The 19,003-nt window shown below is 43.2% G+C and overlaps 1 protein-coding gene across 1 annotated transcript in view; it reads left to right on the top strand.

Annotated features, from left to right (window-relative positions):
• The window catches only part of LOC117363672 (tyrosine 3-monooxygenase-like), a 56,832-nt gene extending 48,570 nt beyond the window's left edge, over positions 1–8,262 (top strand). Inside the window, exon 12 of the mRNA XM_033951780.1 lies at positions 8,100–8,262. Within this exon, the coding sequence (XP_033807671.1) occupies positions 8,100–8,262 (163 nt within the window). The remainder of the gene's footprint in view (positions 1–8,099) is intronic.
• Positions 8,263–19,003: the final 10,741 nt, after the last annotated feature.

The following is a 19,003-nucleotide window of genomic DNA, read 5'->3' as shown; positions in this document are numbered from 1 at the left end:
CAAACTGCGTCAAGCAAAAAGTAAACAAAAAAAAATTAAAAAAGCAGGTCTGTAGAGCTGGGGATTCACTGAATCCCCTGAAAGCCCTCACCGCACGCCACTGAATGTGACCGAGTTTTATAAAAGGTTCAGGTTAAGTTTCCAGAGGGCAAATTCATTAGCTATTATTAAAGCAGATTCTCAAAGATGACTTCAGGAGTGAACAACATGGACTGGGCTCTTCAGGTTAGGATTACCATATGGTTCCAGAAAAAGGACAGATTGAGACATTTGGGTTTTACTTCCTTTGAAAGCAATAGAAGTTAAGAAGACAGATATAGACATTTGGATTTAGTTACATTGAAGGTAATGAAAGTAAAACCCGGATGTCTCAATCCATCTTCCTTTTTCTGGAGCCATTTGGTAACCCTTTTTCAGGTACTTCCAAGTGGCACATCCACAGAGCCATCACAAGGGTATCTTATACTCTAGAACAGTGATTCCCAACCCTGTCCTGGAGGAACACCAGGCCAATCGGGTTTTCAGGCTAGCCCTAATGAATATGCATGAGAGAGATTTGCATATGATGGAAGTGATAGGCATGCAAATTTGCTTCATGCATATTCATTAGGGCTAGCCTGAAAACCCAATTGGCCTGGTGTTCCTCCAAGACAGGGTTGGGAACCACTGCTCTAGAACAGCCATTCCTAACCCAATCCTCGGAGAACGCCTAGTCCCATTGGGTTTTCAAGATATCCACAATGAATATTCATGAGTTATATTTGCATGCAATCGAGGCAGTGAAAGCAGATTTCATGCCTATTCATTGTGGCTATCCTGAAAACCCGATTGGACTAGGTGCCCTGAAGACTGAGTTGGGAATGGCTGCCCTAGATGAACCTTCAACTACATAACCTTCCCTCCCCACAGAGCATTTATTAACTGATAATTTAAATTTTTCTTTTTTTTATCTTCTTCTTTTTCCATTCTTTTCTTTTGCCCCTTCCTTATGTGTTTTTACCCTTTTTGTTTCTTCTTTCCTAGACCGAGATAATTGTAACTTTTCCCCTTTTTCCTAGTGTATCCAGTTAGTCATGAAACCTTTTAGGTTTTAATACTGTTTGTTATCTATATTACTGTTTTTAAAATTTGTTAAAATTTGTTTTAGGACTGTTTGTTCCCCCATAATTTGTTTTAAACTGTACATCGCTTAGAAAACTTTTATAGGCGATTTATCAAATAAAATTGAACTTGAACTTGAACATTGCCAGAAGCTGAACGTAAAGAACAGTATTTTTCGCTTCATAAGACACACTTTTTCCACCCCCCAAAAAGGGGGTGGAAAAGTGGGTGCATCTTATATACCCCCACCCCCAACCCCCAGTAGCTTTTTTTAATATCACGGCGGTCCAGGCAGGCAGGCAGAGACATACACACACCGGTACCTTTTTTCTATTAAAAACTCAGTTATTTGTTATTTGTTAATGCATTTTCTTAGGAAATGATCTTTGCGACTGTTCTTTTGAAGGGCACTTTATGTGATTTTCTGATGATTATATGCTAATGTTTGTTTGTTTTTATTTGTCATACTGAATTATGTCTGTTCAAACGGTATATAAATTTTTTAAATAAATAAATAAATACCAGCGGTCCAGCGCTGTATCTCCTGCTCCTCCCTCGCTAGACGGCTGCCTCCATGTCTTGGCTGAGTGAAGAACAACGCAGGAGCGAGCTTTTCACTGCCTGCCTGGTCCCGCGATGCTCACTGGTGAGCAGTGTTACGCACATATATGCAAGGTCTCAAGAAAGCATGTATTTTTACGTGACATGTTTAGATTCTATGTTTGACTGGGATGAGCGGAGTTGCAGGTTTCTATAATGGACATGAGCCACTGTACCTTACGTGCAAACATTAGCCCTGCTCCTGAACACTAATAAAAGTCCATGGCTTCAATGGAGGCTGGATATCTGCGGCTTTGTCCCTAGTAATAGGGTATAAACATGCGAGTCTCAAGTTTTCAAGTTTAATAAAAGTTTGATTGTATCACATTATCAAAAAATTTCAAAGCAATATACAAAATTAAAAATAAATAGTCTATGACAATACAATCTGTTTAGATGGACAAAAGACTGAACAATAGATAAGAACTACAATAAGTAAGGAAAAACACAGAGGGAAATAACAATAGGATGTCAAATCTAAAATTAATGGTCTCGTAGCTTTTATACATCGAATGCATCCTTGAAGAGAAAACATTTGAGTTTCCCTTTAAATCTATCAAGGTTGGGTTCCTCTCTTGCATTTATTGGAAATGAGTTCCATGCTTGAGGGCCTGTTGCCGAAAAAATAGTATCCCGCTGGGTATTAATGAACATAAGAACATAAGCATCGCCTCTGCCGAGTCAGACCATAGGTCCATCGTGCCCAGCAGTCCGCTCCCGCGGCGGCCCTCCAGGTCAAAGACCTGTTAGTGATCTTTTACTTAAAACATGGTTCTTAAGGAGGGAATTGAAAGAAGATGTCTCATAAAATAGGTTTGAAATAGGCATCTGCTTGACTTTAGCATTGGCTATACCAGTGTTTTTCAACCTTTTTTGGGCAAAGGCACACTTGTTTCATGAAAAAAATCACGAGGCACACCACCATTAGAAAATGTTAAAAAATTTAACTCTGTGCCTATATTGACTATATATAAAGTAATTCTCTTGAATAGGAATCAAATAAACACAAAGAAAGTATTTTATAATGCTGCCACCGCCAACAACACCGTTGGCAGCGGTGGCACTCAAGTGGCTAAAGAGCCGCAGTTTGCCGGCCTAGGGACAACACTGGAGGGTGGCCAACTGTGCACCCCCTTGGGACGTAAACCCGGGGTGGGGCAGACCGCCCCCCCACCCTGGTATGCCACTATCTGTACCTCACTCCCTCCCTATGACCAAAAATTCTCCTTTCTTCTATTCCCCGTGTACACAACCATCTCTTTCCCTCCCTTCCTCTCTCCAAAGTCCATGCCTTCTGTGTCCAAAAACGCATTCCCTCCCCCACCTCAGCATCTCTTTCCCTCCCTTCCTCTCTCCCAAGTCCATGCCTTCTGTGTCCAAAAACGCATTCCCTCCCCCACCTCAGCATCTCTTTCCCTCCCTTCCTCTCTCCCAAGTTCATGCCTTGTGTCCAAAACGCACTCCCTCCCCCCTTTTGTGTTCCGTGTTTGCCTCCCAGCCCATCTTTGCAACTTTCTCAGCAAAACGAAGCTCAAGCCGCGAGGCTTGTCTTCTGCTTCCTGCCTGCCCTGCCGCGCACTAATAGCCGAACGGAAGTATTCTCCGATGTCAGCGCTGACGTCGGAGGGCAGGCTTTGCTTAAGCCCTCCCTCCGACGTCAGCGCTGACATCGGGGAACGCTTGCGATCGGCTATATGTTAGCTGCAGGGCAGGCAGGAACAGAAGACGAGCCTCGCGGCTCGAGATGTGTTGAACTCCGCGGGTCCCCCGTCCAGCTCTCTCCTGTCCACGTGGGGCGGACCGCCCCTCTCCCTAGACTGGTGGTACTGCCCTGATGGCGGCCCTGACCGTACGGCACACCAGGCAACATCTCGCGGCACACTAGTGTGCCGCGGAACAGCGGTTGAAAAACACTGGGCTATACCATTTAAAAAAAAATTATTTATAACCCTCTTACTGCGAAGCGCACAAAATTTTATATACATAATAAAGTAGTCAAAACATAAAGGCCCCCTTTTGCATAATCGTGCAGCCAAGTGCCACGCAGCAAACGCTCCGGCACGCATTCAATTCCTATTGGTGTTGGAGCATTTACCGTGCCGGCCCGTGTTGCCGGTTTTTGTAAAAGTGGAGGAAAATAATTTTAAAAATGGAGCAGCGTCCTTCAACCATTGTCTATCCACACAGTAAAAAAAAAAATACCATGCTAAGCAATCAGAAAGGCCTGCATAAACAAATATGTTTTCTAACGTTTCTTAAACTGCTGAAGAGTGGTATAACCTCCTAATGTACCCGAAAGTGTATTTCATAACTGCGGTCCTACAATTGAAAAAATATTATTGACAGTGACCCTATGGGCTCATTTTACGAAGCCGCGTTAGCAGCTTTATCGCACGCGACTTTTTAGTGCGCGCCACCCCTGCGCTAGCCGAAAAACTGCCGCCTGCTCAAGAGGAGGCGGTAGCGGCTTGCGCGGCCAGCAAATTAGCCCATGCTATTACGCGCGTTAGGCTTCGTAAAAAGAGCCTTATGTTTTACATACCGCAAACCAGGTCTCGCCACTTTCTTTTCATCATCGATTCTTAAAAGATCTTTTAGATTCATACCTCTACCCCACTTGTTTAAAATAAGCGGGCGCTTCACTATGCAAGTTTCAAGTTTCAAGTTTATTAAAATTTTTGATTAATCGCTTTGTCATTTTTCAAAGCGATGAACATACATATATATATAAATAGAATTAGTTACTATTACAATCTTAAAAACAAAAATTAAAACATCAATTATACATAATAGTAAAAATAAATGTAAAAAAGACAAAAAACATGACATGACATGAATTTAGGGAAAAAAGGGATAAGAACTACAAAATATTATTAAAAGGAGGTTGGGTAAAAACATAAGGTAGGAATTTATTTTCTTTAAATATTGAATCATTGTGTTCCAGATTATAAGTTATTAATCAAAAGCGTCTTTGAAAAGGAACGTCTTTAAATTAATCTTAAATTAATCGATATCGTGCTCTTTTCTTAGGAAGATTGGCAAAGAGTTCCACATTTGTGGAGCAGTAACCGAAAAAATGAATTGTCTTCTAGTATTTATAATTTTAAGAGATGGAATTGACAGTAAATGCTGTTCGTTAGATCGCAAAACTCTATTTGTGGAATAGGGAATCAGGGTTTTATAGATAAAAGCAGGAGTTTTAAACAACATTGCTTTAAAAGTCAATAGACATATTTTATATGTTATTCTATGGGTTACTGGAAGCCAGTGGGCGTTCTTAAGAAGCGGCGTTACGTGATCAAATTTTTTTTTTGTTGTTATTAATTTAATGGCAGTATTTTGTATTATTTGTAACCGTCTTATTTCATTTTGTGCAATTCCCTTAAAAAGTGCATTGCAATAATCCAATTTGGAAATTATTAATGAATGTATAAGAATATTTAATGATTTAGAACAAAGATATTGCGACAAGGAACGAATTTGGCGGAGTCTATAGAATGAAGCTCTGAAAAGTTAAACATAACACTTTCTACTGAATTCTAAATTTTACAAGTAAGCAAGGCAGCTTCCTCAATACTGGAGTAACGTGTGCAAATCAACTTACACTTCCAACCATCCTTGCCGCTGAATTCTGAATAACTCACAAAGCCTGGAGTTTTGCAGCTGACAAGCCAATACGCAAGGCCTTACAACAACATAATCTGGACAGTACTAGACTTAGCGCTACTACCCGAAAATCTGACGCTCGCAGCATTGGCTTCAATTTGCCACTCGTGGATCTTCAGAACAAGATTGGATCACATTAGTGACTCAATTCCGAAATGCATGTGCGCTCACCAGGCAATAGTGAGTCCAAAGTGGTCGGTGAATTTTCAAACACTGCCACGGCCAGAATTAGCCCCAGATAGGTAATGCTGGCCCATTGGACACCAGCATTGAATATCCGAGTCTAAAGGTTCTTATTAGAGTCTTGGATACTGTTCAGCTAGGACAAGTTTATACTGTATATATTATATTATTATTATACTAGTCTTTAAGCCCGTTACATTAACGGGTGCTAGAGCAGATGTTTGTCTGTCTGTTTTGTTTTCTTTGTCTCTCTCTCTTTGGACGCTGTCTGTCTGTCTGGCTGTGGCTCTCCCTGGCCCCCTTTGTCTGTCTGTCTCTCTCCCTGGCCCCCTTTGTCTGTCTGTCTTTCTCTGTGGCCCCCTTCTGTCTCCCCCCCAAAGCAAACCAAGATTGCTCCCTGCCCCCCAGCACACCCCTCCCCCCTAAAGCAAAGAAAGTTTATTCCCTGCCCCCTTTCCCTCTCCCCACCCCAACTTCCCTGTGCAGCAGCAGCATTTCCCTCCCACCCTTCCCTGTGTAGCCGCAGCATTTCCCTCCCCCCTCCATTTCCCTCCCCCCTCCATTTCCCTGTGCTGCAGCATTTCCCTCCCCTCCCCCCACCCCACTTCTCTGTGCAGCAGCATGTTTGTTTCTGGCCGGCTCCCTTACCCTTTCAGCGCACAACAAACCTTCCTCTTCCCCAGACCCGATCTTTACGCTCCCGCCCCTGTACCGCGGAACACGTGAAGCGTCCAGCAGGTCGGGCAGTGCCCTGCGCCGCCACCTCAGCCAGTCACACGCCTCCAGCTAGCGTAGGTGCCGTGAGGACTGGCACAGAAGCACACCTCACGGCACCAGGAATCACGAACTTTCAAGAGCGCATGCGCGCTCTAGGTTTTATTATTGTAGATTACATATTAAGGGCTCCTTTTACTAAGGTGCGCTAGCGTTTTTAGCGCACGCAGAAGATTAGCGCGCGCTAGCCGAAAAATTACCACCTGCTAAAAAGGAGGTGGTAGCAGCTAGCGGGCGCGGCAATTTAGCACGCACTATTCTGCGCGTTAAGGCCCTAATGCACCTTTGTATAAGGGGCCCTAAGTTTCAAGTTTATTATATACAGTATTTGATATCCTGCCTATCATTACGTCTAAGCGGTTTACAGTAGGTTCAAAACAATGTTTAAAAATAGAGGGAGTTAAAAGTAAAAAAACAATACATCAGACTGAAATGTATAATCATGAGAACATATTGACTAGAGACAAAAAAAAGTGGGAGGAGGTAAAAAGTACAATATTCAAATAATTTAAAAAAAAAAAAAAAAAGGGTTCAAGTATCTCACAGGCCGCATCGAGGTGGAAGAAGATATCTTCTTTTTCAAGGGTCACGCGGCAACAAGAGGGCATCCATGGAAAATCAGGGGCTGGAAACTGCACGGGGACACCAGGAAATTCTTTTTCACTGAAAGGGTGGTTGATCGCTGGAATAGTCTTCCACTTCAGGTTATTGAGGCCAGCAGCGTGCCTGATTTTAAGGCCAAATGAGATAGACACGTGAGATCTATTCACATAGAAAGGTAGGGGAGGGTCATTGGGGTGGGCAGACTAGATGGGCCGTGGCCCTTATCTGCCGTCTATTCTATGTTTCTATACATTGGAAGGGGAAAAAAGTAATGTACTACGCTGCCTAGGACACTTATAAGACACTCGTGTGGGTGCTTAGATTGTTTGCCCATGTCCTGACCCTCCCCCTCCCTTTTCTGATCTTCCCTCTTACCCCCTTTCCAATTTTCCCAACTCAAGAGAACATAAGGCTTCCCCAGACACACACTCTCCGTGATAAAAAACAAAATTTATTTTGTAGTGCGTGATGTGCACGCTCTAACCCAGAACTTGTCGCAGGATGCCTCAGCACGCACCAAGGTAAGCAGGTGCTGGCGCTTACTACAGCTTGGATTTTGTCTAGGTTTCAGGATTTTCATTTATTTATTTTTGCATTCCCTGTTTTGATTGTCCTCTATCTGCATTTATGTGACGCTGCATTATGGTCTGCTTTTTTTTTTTTTAATTATAAACTACTTTTGAGTGGCTGTTGTTTGACGTGAAAGAATCCATTTAGTGCTTTAAATAAATAAAATTAATGAATCTATCCCTCCTCTTCACACACACCATAAAACGTGAGAATGATCTATCCAAGACTAAAGGCCCCTTTTTTACAAAGCCGTGGCAAATGCGATTAAGCCCATTCAATTCCTATGGACTTTGCTGCAAATGAAATTAAACAAAGTTGTTTTTATTTCCTCTGTTTAAAAGTGTTTCTCTTTATCATGGACTGGAGGATTTTTGATTTTTTTTTATACCTTACTTAGGCCCCGTTTTGCAAAGCAGCAGTAGAGGTTTCCATCCCGCGCCAGCGAGGCAAATGCTCCAACGCACATAGAAATTCTACGAGTGTCGGAGCATTTACCTCACCAGCCCATGGTAGAAACCTTTACGCCGGCTTTGTAAAAGCCGGCGCTAACTCCTGTTAACACTTTTCATGGAAAAGCTTTTTGGTGCTTCTATTTTCCATAGGCAATACACTCTGAAGATTAAAAGACCCTTCTCTGTTCGTTATGATCCGTTCACCTGCAGCATTGAGGTTCTTGATTCACCCCAAAAAGTCAAGAATGCCCTCAGTCAAATGAAAGAAGAACTGAAGAACCTTTGCTTTGCCTTGGAGAGAGCCTTTATGTGAATTTCTCCTTAGTGATTGTGGCTTGAACCCAACGTGCTCTGTAGAGGTAGCTCTGAAAACAGCATCGACAATTGTACAGTTTGTGGAGCTCATGTATTTTGTTCATCATGTCCAGCTTATGAAACACTCAAATTTTATCTACTGTTGTGTAGATCATTTGAAACCTATCTAAAGTCTCATAAATAGTATCTAAAATGACTGCACATATGATATATACTCGAATATAAGTCGATCCGAATATAAGTTGAGACTCCCATTTCCCTCCCAAAAGGAGGAAAAATGGTTGACTCGAATATAAGTTGGGCGGCTTAATATTCAAGTGCCCTGCCCTGTCAAGCTCTGCACCCAGCCCCCTCCCTGCCAGGCACTGCACCCAGCCCCCTTCCCCCTCTCCCCTGTCAGGCTCTGCACCCATCCCCCTTCCCTCCCACCTCTGTAAGGCTCTGCACCTAGCCCTCTTCCTTCCTTCCCTCCCTCTCCTGTCAGGCTCTGCACCCTGTCCCCTCTCCCTGCCCTGTACCTTCTCTGCCGATCCCTGATGGTCCAGAGGTGCAGCGGGCAGGAGCAAGCTTTCCACGCTCCTGCCTCACTGCTAACCCGGTCGGTCAGTCGGTGGCTATCGCAAGTTGTAGTTTCTTCAGACGCTGAGCAGCACCAAGAAGGAGCGCACTTCTTTGAGGGAGTAAACAGACAGATAGACAAGGGTGATCTGGTTGACATTGTATATCTGGATTTTCAGAATGCGTTCGACAAGGTTCTGCATGAACGACTACTTCAGAAAATTGCGAGCCATGGAATCGAGGGTGAAATACTCACGTGGATTAAAAACTGGCTGGAGCATAGGAAACAGAGAGTGGGGGTAAATGGACAATACTCGGACTGGAAAAGCGTCACCAGTGGGGTACCCCAGGGCTCAGTGCTTGGACCCATGCTCTTCAACATTTTTATAAATGATCTGGACACAGGTACGACGAGCGAGGTGATTAAATTTGTGGACGATACGAAGTTATTCAGAGTAGTGAAGACGCAGGGGGATTGTGAAGATCTGCAACATGACATAATCAGGCTCGAGGAATGGGCATCGATATGGCAGATGAGGTTCAACGTAGTTAAGTGTAAAGTGATGCATGTCGGTAACAAAAATCTCATGCACGAATACAGGATGTCCAGGGTGGTACTTGGAAAGATCTCCCAGGAAAAGGAGTTGGGAGTTCTGATCAACAAGTTGATGAAGCTGTCCACGCAATGTGCGGTGGCAGCAAAAAGGACAAACAGAATGCTGGGAATGATAAAGAAGGGGATCATGAACAGATCAGAGAAGGTTATCATGCTGCTGTACTGGGCCATGGTGCGCCCTCACCTGGAGTACTGCGTCCAACACTGGTTGCCGTACATGAAAAAGGACACGGTACTACTCGAAAGGGTCCAGGGAAGAGCGACTAAGATGGTTAAGGGGTTGGAGGACCTGCTGTACAGCGATAGATTAGAGAAACTGGGCCTCTTCTCTCTCGAACAGAGATTGAGAGGGGACATGATTGAAGCATTCAAGGTACTGAAGGGGATAGACTTAGTAGATAAGGACAGATTGTTCACCCTCTCCAAAATAGGGAGAACGAGAGGGCACTCTCTAAAATTGAAAGGGGATGGATTCCGTACGAACTTAAGGAAGTTCTTCTTCACCCAGAGAGTGGTAGAAAGCTGGAACCCTCTTGCGGAGGCTGTTATAGGGGAAAACACCCTCCAGGGATTCAAGACAAAGTTAGACAAGTTCCTACTAAACAAGAACAGGTGCTGGTAGGGCTAGTCTCGGGTTAGGGTGCTGGTCTTTGACCAGAGGGCCGCCACGTGAGCGGACTGCTGGGCATGATGGACCACTGGTCTGATTCAGCAGCGGCAATTTTTATGTTCTTATGAAACCACTATTTGTGGCAGCCACTGACCAACCGGGTTAGTAGCGAAGCAGAAGTGCTAAAAAGCTCGATCCTGCCCACTGCACCTTTGGACCACCAGGGATCGGCAGAGGAAGTACGTACAGGGCAGGGAGCGATGCAGAGCTTGGCGGTGGCCTGCAATAAGTCTGGAAGGGGGGCACTGACCTGAATATAAACTGGGACCCCCATTTTTTGGGCCAATTTATTGGCCCCCAAATCCCGGTATATACGGTAAGAATTCTTCCTTTGACACATACCTTGCAATTTAGGAGCCAGTGTGTTTTTAATCTCTCCCTACAATTTTGCAAGTGACATTCTAATCCCCAGGGGTGTCCAACCTCAGCCCTCACCAGGTCAGGTTTTCAGGATTTTCCAAATGAATATGCATGAGATCTATTTGCTTGCACTGCCTCCCATTGTATGTAAATAGATCTCATGAAACCGACTGGATTGTGGCCCTCGAGGATCGACGTTGGACAACCCTGCCTTAATAATACAAAGGCCTAGTTATGATATTAGCCCCTGTCATCTAGCATTAACATTGGGCAGGCAAAATCACATCTCAAGTGCTTGTTTTCAGCATTTTCTCCTAAATATCTTTTGACTATCTGTTTTTGGCACTTCCTTTCTATAGAGTCATGAAAGTTCCCAATCAAGTCTATTCTCCAAATTGCACAGCCAACTGAGTTTTTTGGATAACTGCAATGAATATCCATGCGATATATAAGCACAAGCTGGGCCTCCAACATATGCAAATATATCTCATGCATATTCACTCTGGATCCTAAAAACTTAGCTGACTTGAGGATCCTAGGCCCACTTTGGAAACCCTGTCCTAAGCAGAGCCTAGCGAAGGTGAGAGGCACCAGGGTGGTAGCACCCCTCCCCAGCCTCATCTCTGCCCTCCCCCCGCTCCTTTCCCAATACCCCCCTTTCACTTCCCCCCATACCTCCAGTTGTTCACTGCCATGAGCAACAAGAACGTCAACGTGTTTCTCACGACCCCTGTCGGCTCTCACTCTGATGCCACTTCCTGTGCGCAGCACCCGGAAATGACATCAGCAGGAGAGACAACGCAGTCGTGAGGAGCACGTTGAAGTTGCTGCTCGCAGTGGCGAACAATCTTCTCTATGAGGTTTTTTTCTGCTTTGCGATGGTATTATTGCCTTTTTCTTTTTGATCAGTCTAAGATCTGAAACATTTTGTGGTTATTTCAGCACAAATTTTGTAATTGTTTCATTGCTGGTTGCTGTCATGCTCTTGTAAGCTATTGTAAGAAAATAATAAAGTTATGTGATATTAATAATATGTAAGGGATCATGATCTGTAAATGTTCTCTATCCCAGACATCTGGCACTGTGAAACACCTTTCATCGAACACAATCAAAATAGAAAAATGACCTGCCAACCTCTATACTTAGGGCTCCTTTTATAAACCACGCACTAGCCTCTTGAGCAGGTGATAGTTTTTGGCCAGCGCGGGGGTTAGCGCATGATGAAAAGTCACGGGCGTTAACCCCACTAGTGTGGCTTTGTAAAAGGAGCCCTTAGTTGTGTTTTTTGGTCCTTGTACAACTTTGCATACTTTGTCATTTTTCCCCCTCTTTTACGAAACTGCGATAGCAGTTTCTAGTGAGAGGGAGCCGCGCTGAATGGCCCGCGCTGCTCCTGACGCTCAAAGGAACTCAATGAGCATCGGGAGCAGCGCGGGATATTCAGGGTGGCTCCCTGCGCTAGAAACTACTATCGCAGTTTCATAAAAGGAGGCCTACGTCTTCTTTATTTCCCTATATTGATGTTTAAATAATCAATTATTAATATTTCAAATAAATAAAATTATATGGACGTGGAGTGAAGAATTTAAGTGTTATTTCTATTTTGTCCACCAGGTGGTAGCATTACATTTAATCTGATGAACTGTCTCAGTCAGGTTTAGCACGTCACAAAAGACCAGTTTTTGTGCTGGTTTTGAACTTTCACCTAAATACTTCCGAAGGTGTAAATCTGTGGTCATTCTTGATGGCAGCTGTTAATTAAAAAATAATCATTTATGATGTCAAATAAATAAAAGACTAATATGGGAATGGCAGGATCATGAATTGAAGTGTAATTTGTATTTTGTCCACAAAGTGGTAGCATTACATTTAATCTCAAGAGCTGTGTTTTATTAGGCTTAATCACATCACAAAAGAGCAGTGTAACTGGTTTTGAACTTTTACCTACATATTTCCTAAGGTGTAAATCCATACCCAATCTCATTAGCAGCTAAGGTGATTAAGCTGAGAAACTTGAACCTTTCAAGTTTTGGAATGGTTCACTTTCCAGTGTACCAATTTGATGCAATTGTGTCTCTTTTAGTCTGTAGTGAGCAGTTCTGTTTGTTGGGATATTGCTAACCTTCTCTGCTACATATCTGATCTCTTGTGGCTCATGGTAACCAAAACCACCTTATTTTACAGAATGCCTGTATAATAATGTCATAGTATGCTATAATATCTGAAGGTGTTTCAATTCAAACAAATCCAGGAAAGGGGGAGGGGGGGCTGAGAGGGTGTGGTAAATAAAGCTAATCAGAAGTTCAGTTTCTTTCTCACATGTCATAAATGGAGAATTATTTTCTTTTTCTACTATTGCATTTCTAAAAGAAAAACCAGACAGGATGGGTTGTAAACCATACAAAGGGGTGCTGAAAAGTTCTCAGCTCAACCAAGCAGCGAACGACGTGGATATGGTTCATGTCCAAGCATAGAATTTCATTTCTGCAAATTGGCACTTAACCAAAGAAGATAACACTCTTTTCGGCGACAATGGCAAAATAACGCTCAGAATTTAAGAAGTTGTTTGGTTGGGCTGAGAACTTTTCAGCACCCCCTCATAGAAAGAAGTGAAACCACGATTATCACCAATATTTAGTTTGCATTTTTATGATTCTTTTTGGTAACACATTGCTTGCAATTTGCAATCTGTGATTCAAAGGTAGTTCTGATGAACAAAATGGGGTTCTTTTACTAAGCTACGGTAAGCAGTAGGCATCCCATGTTAAAATGTGTTAATTTATACAAGCACATCTCATGCTAAAACATATTTTTTTTTACTTGCTGGGAAGGGTCATGTTTGGAGGTGGTGAATGGACACGACAGTACTAATCGGTTAGCATGTGGGGCCTTTAGTCCAGCAATTTTATACTTTTTTTTGTTCTGTATTTTTCCGACAGAATGAAAAAAAAAAAAAAAAAGTGGAAAATCGCTGGACTAAGTGTATAGCCCTCGAGGGAGACTGCCCCAACTTTGTTGGTTGGGCTGAGAACTTTTGCTTTTGAAAGAGATGCTTACACAGCCATCCTCATAAAATAACAATTTTAAACATAATAAATAGAAATAAAGCAAAACAAAAAAAAAGAAAATAAGATGATATCTTTTTTTTATTGGGCTAATAATGAGTTCTTTACTAGCTTTAATGTTGAGAACCTTCTTCCTCAGGTCAGGACAACATGAGCAAAAGCTAGTGGATGGGCTAATGAGCTATAAACCAGTACATTGATGGTGGAAAGTATGAGCCCTCCAAAATCCACCAAAATCCTACTATCTTGCTATATAAGTGCCATCTGCAGCCATAACAGCTATTGGGGTGGTGTACATTACATTAGGGATTTCTATTCCGCCATTACCTTGCAGTTCAAGGCGGATTACAAAAGAATTATCCAAGATGTATTACAACAAGAACTTACAAAAAAAAATTAAAAAAAATTGGTCATTTTCAAAAGGAGTAAGAAATGGGTAAGGTTATTTGTTTGGGGTAGTTGGCTTTAGTGAGAGGTGGACTTTGAGACTTGCGGTATTATTTCTTTTTTCAGACTTTTCTTGAAGAGTATGGTCTTTATTTCTTTTCTAAAAGTCTTGTAGTCGAATAGTAGGTTTTGGTGGAGTTTGAAGGGCTTACCATAAATTATAAGGGGGTTATGGTGAGATGTACACATGGCACCCTTTATGTGAAGTTCACAGCAGTACCCTCTAAGGTACTCCTCTGCTCCATTGACATGTCAATGTGGCAAGTCCATTACAATGCTGGCCCCTCTGTCCAAATGGTCTAGATTTTGATGTTTTCAACTTGGAAATTTGTTTGGTTGAAAATGGGAAATAAAGTTAGGCATCCTAAGATTAGATGTCCTTACAGCCAAGAGGTCCAAGTAGACAATTTTCAGAAGAAAAATAAATTTGGACGTCCATCAGTTTTGAAAATGAATGTTTCTCAACTTTGGACATCTTGCGGGAAATATCCAAGTTGGACTTAGACATCCTTTTCGAAAAGGGCCCTCCATGTTTGTAAAGCAGTAAAGACCCTCCTCTTCAACTAAACTTCCAACTGCAGTCAACCCCCCATCCCCCCTTAAATCAGGCCCTCTTCCTCTCTTCTCCATTCCTCTTATCTTGTACTTAAGTTGCTGTATAGTCATTGTACTGTCCAAATGTATTCCACTGTGAATGTTGGCTTGTAACCCGTTCTGAGCTACTGGGAGGACGGGATAGAAGTCGAATTAAATAAATAAATAAATGTACTACAAATGATATTGTATAAAGACAGGTAATATATAGAAACAGAAAAATGTCCATTTCTATGGAACTCGTTGCACAGAAAATTAGACTATTGACGGATATTTTAGTTTTTTTAAAAATTAGATCAAAGCCTGCTTGTCTAGACAGGTGATTGAAGATCCCCGAAGGCAATGGCTTAGCGAAGGTGAGCAGTGTCCGGTGCAGTGGCACCCCCCCCCCCCACCTCCACATGTTTCTTCCCCGCCCCTTCCTGCTGCACGTGTGCTGCTTCCCCTCTCACATACCCCTGTAACGTTCCTGGTGCGAGCAATAACTGCCAACCTAACGTCGAATCAGCATCGTCTCTTCCTCTGATGTCACTTCCTGGGTACGGGTCCAGGAAGTGACATCCGAGGAAGAGACGACGCTGGCGTGACAGCAGGTTGGGGGCTGATGCTTGCGCCAGGAACGTTGCAGAGGTACGGGGGAAAGGAAGCGGCGCACCTGCATCAGGAAGGGGCGGGGAAGGAACGTGTGGAGGTGGTGGCAAAGAAGAGGGCAGGGGAGGGGTGCCACTGCACCGGCCACCTCTGACCCTCGCTAAGCCGTTGCCTTCGGGCATCATCAAACGGCGCACACACGGCAGTGGAGGGAAGGGGAAGGAGCAGGGGTTAGAGAGGAGGATGGGGGCTTGTGCCCTCACCAAGATGGCACCCAGACCACCCCGCTATGCCCTCCTTACTACGTTACTGCCCAAAGGGTTTGGAGTTGGAGTGGCATGGCTAATGGGTTTGGGTGCCGCGTGTATGGAGTAATGGACTAGATAATTAGATTTTATATAGCCTATTATTGCTTTGTTCGTTTTTAAGTCACTGAGCAGGAATGCTTCTCACTTAGGCAGCTTGCTATACAACCACGCACATAATTAACAAGATTTCATCATCTTGTTGTGTCACATTTAACAATCGCCTTGTTATGGAATTCCAAATTTAGTTTGGTTAGATACTTCCATGGCTGTGAGAATAGTCTGAGGTGGAGTGGCAGGGAGGGGAATTGGGGTGGTTTTTTGGAGAGCAGACTTGGAAGTCAGTTTGCAACAGGGGTGGCCTCTTTTGATACTGAAGAAAGCAGACCTGCCAAGCGCAGAGATCATTTTTAAAATGCGGCCGAGTCAATGAACATTGTTGCAGGGCTGGATGGAGAAATTTCCAGGTGCAAAGGAGGCCATTGGGGAAACACACTGAGTCCCACAATAAGCATCGTGTGAACAGCTGCTGTTCAGAGTTCATTTGAAGAAAGGACAAGTGAAACCTTGGAAAGGATTGCAAAAGGGAGTGGAAAGGGCAGGATGGGAGTTACAGGGCTCCAATTCACCCTCACTACAAAGTTTAGTAGTGTCTGCATAGCTCGATCAGAGGGAATTTAGTTGAAGCAAAGTTGGTGCAAAGTGGAATGAGATCGATGAAATCAGATTTAGATGAAAGATTAGAGGTTTGCCAAGAGAGGTGGGAATGGTATAGTCCAGGGGTAGGCCATTCCGGTCCTTGAGAGCCACAGGCAGGTCAGGTTTTCAGGATATCCACAATGAACCTGTGTGAGATGGCTTTGCATGCACTGCCTCCTTGAGATGCAAATTAGAGAATGACACGGTGACAAAATTCATCACCGTTCCCGTCCCCGCGGATAACCGCGGTAAACCATCTTCATGTCATTCTTTAAGGAGAGAGGGAAGAATCAGAGTATGAATGGCCACAACCACTGACCCGCAAGCTTTGCGTTGAAGAATGCTGGGGTAGAAGGACTGAGGTTGAAACAGACACTAAAGAATGACAGTCTCTGGTATCCAGAGCAGATATTGTGATGTCATAATGCCTCATTCCACCAGTGCCTAAGAGCCAATCACATCAGTGATGTCACAATGGCTTCATTATCCTTGGCTCACATAAGAATCAGAGTATGAATGGCCACAACCACTGACCCTCAAGCGTTGCTTTGAAGAACGCTAGTGTAGAAGGACTGAGGTTGAGATAGACACTAGAAAATGACATGGGATTATTTCCCGCGGTTATCCGCGGGGACAGGAACGGTGATGAATTTTGTCACCGTGTCATTCTCTAATGCAAATCTATCTCATGCCTATTTATTGTGGATATCCTGAAAACCTGACCTGCCTGTGGCTCTCGAGGACCGGAATTGCCTACCCCTAGTATAGCTGACCAACCTAACTCAAGCTGTGCGTTTGTTTCGTTTGAGACATTCACGGCTGTGGGTACCATGCAATTTTACCAAATAGACCATAGCAGCAACCACCATATTTTATTTTCGCTATCCAATAGCAAGTGAAGCCAAATGTCAACCATGGCTGAAAGAATCCTAGAACTCGGGCTCTCTAAAAACAATAATTTTTTAAAGAAACCATATTATCACCCTCACATTGCATGCATCCATTTCCTGAACCTTTTTTTGTAATTATTCTGATTCCACGTCAAAATTTGCAGCTTAATTGTTCCTTCCTTATCCTTTACCAAGTTTAAACATTCCCCTACTCCAGTGGTTCCCAACCCTGACCACCAGCCAGTCAGGTTTTCAGGATAGCCCCAATGAATATGCATGAAAGAGATTTGCATGTAAAGAAGATGATAGGCATGCAAATCTGCTCCATGCATATTCATTAGGGCTATCCTGAAAACCCAACTGGCTAGTGGTCCTCCAGGACAGAGTTGGGGACCACTGCCCTACTACAGTGGTCTCCAACCTGCGGTCCCAGGATCACCTGCAGCCCCCAAAGTCCTCCATTGTAGCCCTCAAACAGTTGAGCTGAAATGCTCTTCAAATTTTGTAAATGCATTCATTTCAGTTTTCCCCACTGGATATAGCACCGTATTTGCTGGCATATAGGACGCACTTTTCCCCCCCTCATAATACGCTTAAAATATGGGGTGCATCTTATGCACCAGTAATCAAAATCATGAGTTGAAATTTCAGTCAGTCTAAATCTTCTGGTTGATATCAATATACCGGCAATTTGTTTCTGTCCTCTCTCGGACACTGATTGTTCTATAGTACATTGCTTTGAACTTGGTAGTACAGTAAATCAGTATGGAAAATCATGAAAAAATGTAGAAACTTATTTTTTTTCTTAAAAATGTGTATAAAAAAGGGGGTGCATCTTATACGCCGCTGCATCCTATTCGCCGGCAAATACGGTAATTGCAAACAATCTCTTAAGTGTGTTGTTACTCAGGCGTCTCATTTATGGAATTTGCTACTGTTGATAATCTAAAATAAAGTGCGTTTTTAAAATATATTCCTGAAGGGTTGTAGAATCAATATTAGAATAACAAGCGGTAGTAGTTTGTGTAAGCTTCAAATCTTTTAGTGACCATCAGAGCTTTCTCACAAAGAAGAGGGCGGGGGAGGGGTGCCACCACCCCAGCCATCTCTCACCCTTACTACACCACTGCCTTTGGGCATCATCAAAGCCCATAGTCTGTTATTAAGACATGGGGGAAGCCACTGCTTGCCCTGGATCGGTAGCATGGAATGTTGCTACTCTTTGGGGTTCCGGAATCTTATGTTGCTCGTTGGGATTCCAGAATCTTGCTATTCTTTAGGATTCTGAATGGAATGTTGCTACTCTTTGGGTTTTGACCAGGTACTAGTGACCTGGATTGGCCACCGTGAGAACGGGTTACTGGGCTTGATGACCCAGTAAGGCTATTCTTATGTTTTTATGCTCTGAAATGGTTGGAGACCATTGCCCTAGTAGATACAATTTCTACACCATGGAGTAATATGATTTTAAACATCCCAATAATATCAATTTAAACACAAACATTGAGAAGAACCGTGTGTGAGAATACAAAATGTAGCAGAGAAAAAGACCACAGGGAGAAACACTCAATCCAATACGAAATGGCTGCAACTAAGATCGCAGCATTAAATCACTGGTCATAAAAAAAACTCCACATATATCGAAATTGCACAAAAGTGCTAAAATTAGTTCAAAATATATTGAACATCACAGTTCTCATCCTGATGCTCACTCACAGTTGGGAATCTGAAAATTATCTCACCACAAGCCCTCAGGAATTATTGCTGACAGTTGGACACCACTGTTCCACTCAAGTTCACTTATCTCCAAAATCCATCACTGTCCTTCCTCTTCAGTAAGGGTCTTTTCATCATATCCCCTCAAAAGAAGCTCTGTTTTGCTAATCGCTGCATCGGGAGGGTCAGTCAGCCTTTTGGTCTTGAACAATGAATCTCAAAAATGGC

Source organism: Geotrypetes seraphini, chromosome 7 (assembly GCF_902459505.1).
Source record: "Geotrypetes seraphini chromosome 7, aGeoSer1.1, whole genome shotgun sequence".
NCBI lineage: Eukaryota > Metazoa > Chordata > Amphibia > Gymnophiona > Dermophiidae > Geotrypetes > Geotrypetes seraphini.
This window is presented reverse-complemented; position numbering and strand designations above follow the sequence as displayed.